At 35.5% G+C, this 2,835-nt stretch overlaps 1 protein-coding gene across 3 annotated transcripts in view; it reads left to right on the top strand.

Annotated features, from left to right (window-relative positions):
• Dus1 (Dihydrouridine synthase 1) overlaps window positions 1-2,077 on the top strand; it is a 6,143-nt gene extending 4,066 nt beyond the window's left edge. For all 3 annotated transcript variants that reach the window (XM_022839318.2, XM_022839325.2, XM_086969849.1), the window contains exons 7-8: window positions 336-561; window positions 745-2,077. In XM_022839318.2, the coding sequence (XP_022695053.1) occupies window positions 336-561; window positions 745-924 (406 nt within the window). In that variant the 3' untranslated portion in view covers window positions 925-2,077. The remainder of the gene's footprint in view (window positions 1-335; window positions 562-744) is intronic.
• The last annotated feature ends 758 nt before the right edge of the window (window positions 2,078-2,835 follow it).

Below are 2,835 nucleotides of genomic sequence, written 5' to 3' on the forward strand. Positions count from 1 at the left end.
ATATATATTTAATAAATAAGCTTTACGCAAACGTTTCTAGCGCATTCATTGAAAGTGGTCCGCGTCACAAATGTTTCCTTTGACGGCGACCAAGTGGTATGACCATGACATACAGTATCTTTGTATATGTCTAAGAAGTAACGGAACAACTTTTCTTAAATAAACGTGATTCCGTCTGATTTAATCTATGTGTGTACAGATACTCAAGAGCTAAAGTTTTTGGTCGTTTGATCTCATAACGTAAAAGTGCAGCCAGCAGTGTCTGGTTTCTAACAGATAATACACCCGTGTTCGGGTAACGCAACTCAACTCTTATGCTGTTGGCATTTGAACAGTCCAAATAAAGAACCAAACGAAGTCCCTAAACGTGATACCGTTGAGGAATATCGTAAACTTTTGGAGAGTACGGCTAAGTTGAAGCGACCCCTTGACGTGAATCTCGAATCGTTGTCTAAAAACAAGCTCAAGAAGCTGCGTCGGAATCCAACTAAAATCTTCACAATATTGGCAGAGAGGCCTGAATTTCCTCTATGTACGCGTAAAGAGTGCAAAAACCCAAAGGTTAGTTGACGAGCTAATTGTGCTTTTCCATTTTTCAACGCACATTATCATTATATATAATCTGCATAATATTGGAATAGATACTAAATTTGCCTTTTGTGTGATATGTCTGTGTAAGACGTATGAAGAATTTACTTTTTTCGCACATGTCATTTTCTCGTAAATGAACGACATTTTTTTCAGGGAGCAAAATGTCCCTACACAATGTGCCGTGCCTGCTGCCGGGCTCATGTACAGACCAACGAGTTGAATTGCGAGTCCCACAAAGCGTACTTCGATCCGCTAACAAAATCTAATGAACCCGCGAAAGACCGACCAGTGGTTGGCGATCTACACAAAAACGGAGATAAAGTATCATTGTGAGACGATTCCTTCTAGGAGTAACTAATTCACTTCTGTATCATGTACATATCATGTACATTTTAGAATGCTATGTATGCTATAAAATTAATAACTATTTACATTATTTCGGCATTCAGGAGCTTACCATACGTCTAAGTGATATATTCCGCCTTTGGGCTTCAAGGCGTTTTACCTATGCCTTTCTTGAGCCCACGATTAAATTTGGTATCATGCCACCAAATTAGCTGATAACGGTTGCGGTACTACGGCGTTAAAGGCTGGGTAAATATTTAGCGTTTAATAAATAAAATAAAAACCGTTAATTTAAAAACATATCTTTTTAAGTGAAATGTGTTAAGTTTTAACTACAGTTTTGTTAATGTGATCATCCTCGTAGCTTACCTAAAATATGTTACTATTTCTAACAAACTTGCTATTTAGCAATCATAACACAATCTAAATTTAAACGTGCTTAATTCAACTAAAACCAGAAAAACCATGAAACATATTATGAAAATTCTGTACAAGCCAACTTAGTGATGACACACCTATGAAAGGAAAAATCTGTATCTACAAGTAAACCGCTGGCGCAGATTACAACGGCCAATACACTTTATTCATAATTGAGGACCCTTGTCAATTGATACACTTGTAATAATAATAATAATACTTTTATTATTATTATTATTATTATTGTTTATATGAATATATACACACACACACACGCGAGCACACACGTTCTCGGCACACCCTTCCCGGGTATAGCTTTTCACCGTTTCGTAAACTAATTCTTCAATCATTCTATACACCACGCAGATTTCCTCAACTATAAATTACGCGTTGATGCTAATGTTTATACTTTCGCAAATCCTTCACCACCATGTGTTGTATATTCCTCATCATTAGCGTAGATCCATTCCATAAATCCGAATAGTAACAATAACAGAAACTCTGTTCTATCGATTGGATAACGCTAGCCGCTCGTTCAAATGGAGCAAAGTGTTATCGTTAAAGAAACACGTCGCAAATTGACTAGTGTGCTAATACGTTTGCGTCGACCAATATAATAATAATAATAATAGTAGAAAGGGCAATATTGCTTTATTTTTACCAATATATTTGATTCAAGACAAAATTATACAAAGAACAATAGACGCGATATTTTCGTATCCTACGATCCTCGTCTCTTCGATTTTACCACCAAAAACTACATTCGTAAAATATAGTAATATGTCTATATATATGCACAAAATGTTCAGAGCCGACGACTCCTGATTAGTTGCCAGGAAAATGAATAAGAAAAGCTCCTTTTTTTCGCCTACCGTAGACGACTGAGAGTAGCATTCTTTATAAGCAGAGGAAATGAATGAACGGCTTATATGTCATCTATACTTTTCTTCTTTTAGTTGGTTTCTATATTGTAGATTCACTTTATCTTGTTCTAGCCACAAACCGTTAATCAAAAAAGATTAGATGTATAACGAAATCTTCATTGCTAGTACGTGATTATTTACTCAGATGTCAGGCAGGTGTAAAGAAACTCAAAAACCCCCAAAAAAAATTAGGTAAAGATAATTTCGAAAATAAAACTGTTTTGGGAGAAATAATACTAGAATCTATTTCTCAGAATAAGACCAATGCTGCGACATGTCAATATCTCAAAACTATTGCTTATGCTCTTCCTGCACTACTTCAGTGGATTACAAGCTCAATATGACTGTTATCACCAATGCCTGTATATACTTTCAATTACCAATACGTACATAGATGTAGACAAAAAGCCGATTTGACGTCAGTTTTTGCGATGGTTTCAAATGAGTCATTAAACAAGATTTTATATGTGCAATTTTTTGCAAGAGCTGAAATATTTCATTGTTAGTATTCACTCTACAAGGCTATTATTGTTCGTGTCGCTGTGGAAACCAATTATAT

The sequence above is a fragment of the Varroa jacobsoni genome, unplaced genomic scaffold, assembly GCF_002532875.2.
Source record: "Varroa jacobsoni isolate VJ856 unplaced genomic scaffold, vjacob_1.0 scaffold_88, whole genome shotgun sequence".
In the NCBI taxonomy this organism is placed as follows: Eukaryota; Metazoa; Arthropoda; class Arachnida; order Mesostigmata; family Varroidae; genus Varroa; species Varroa jacobsoni.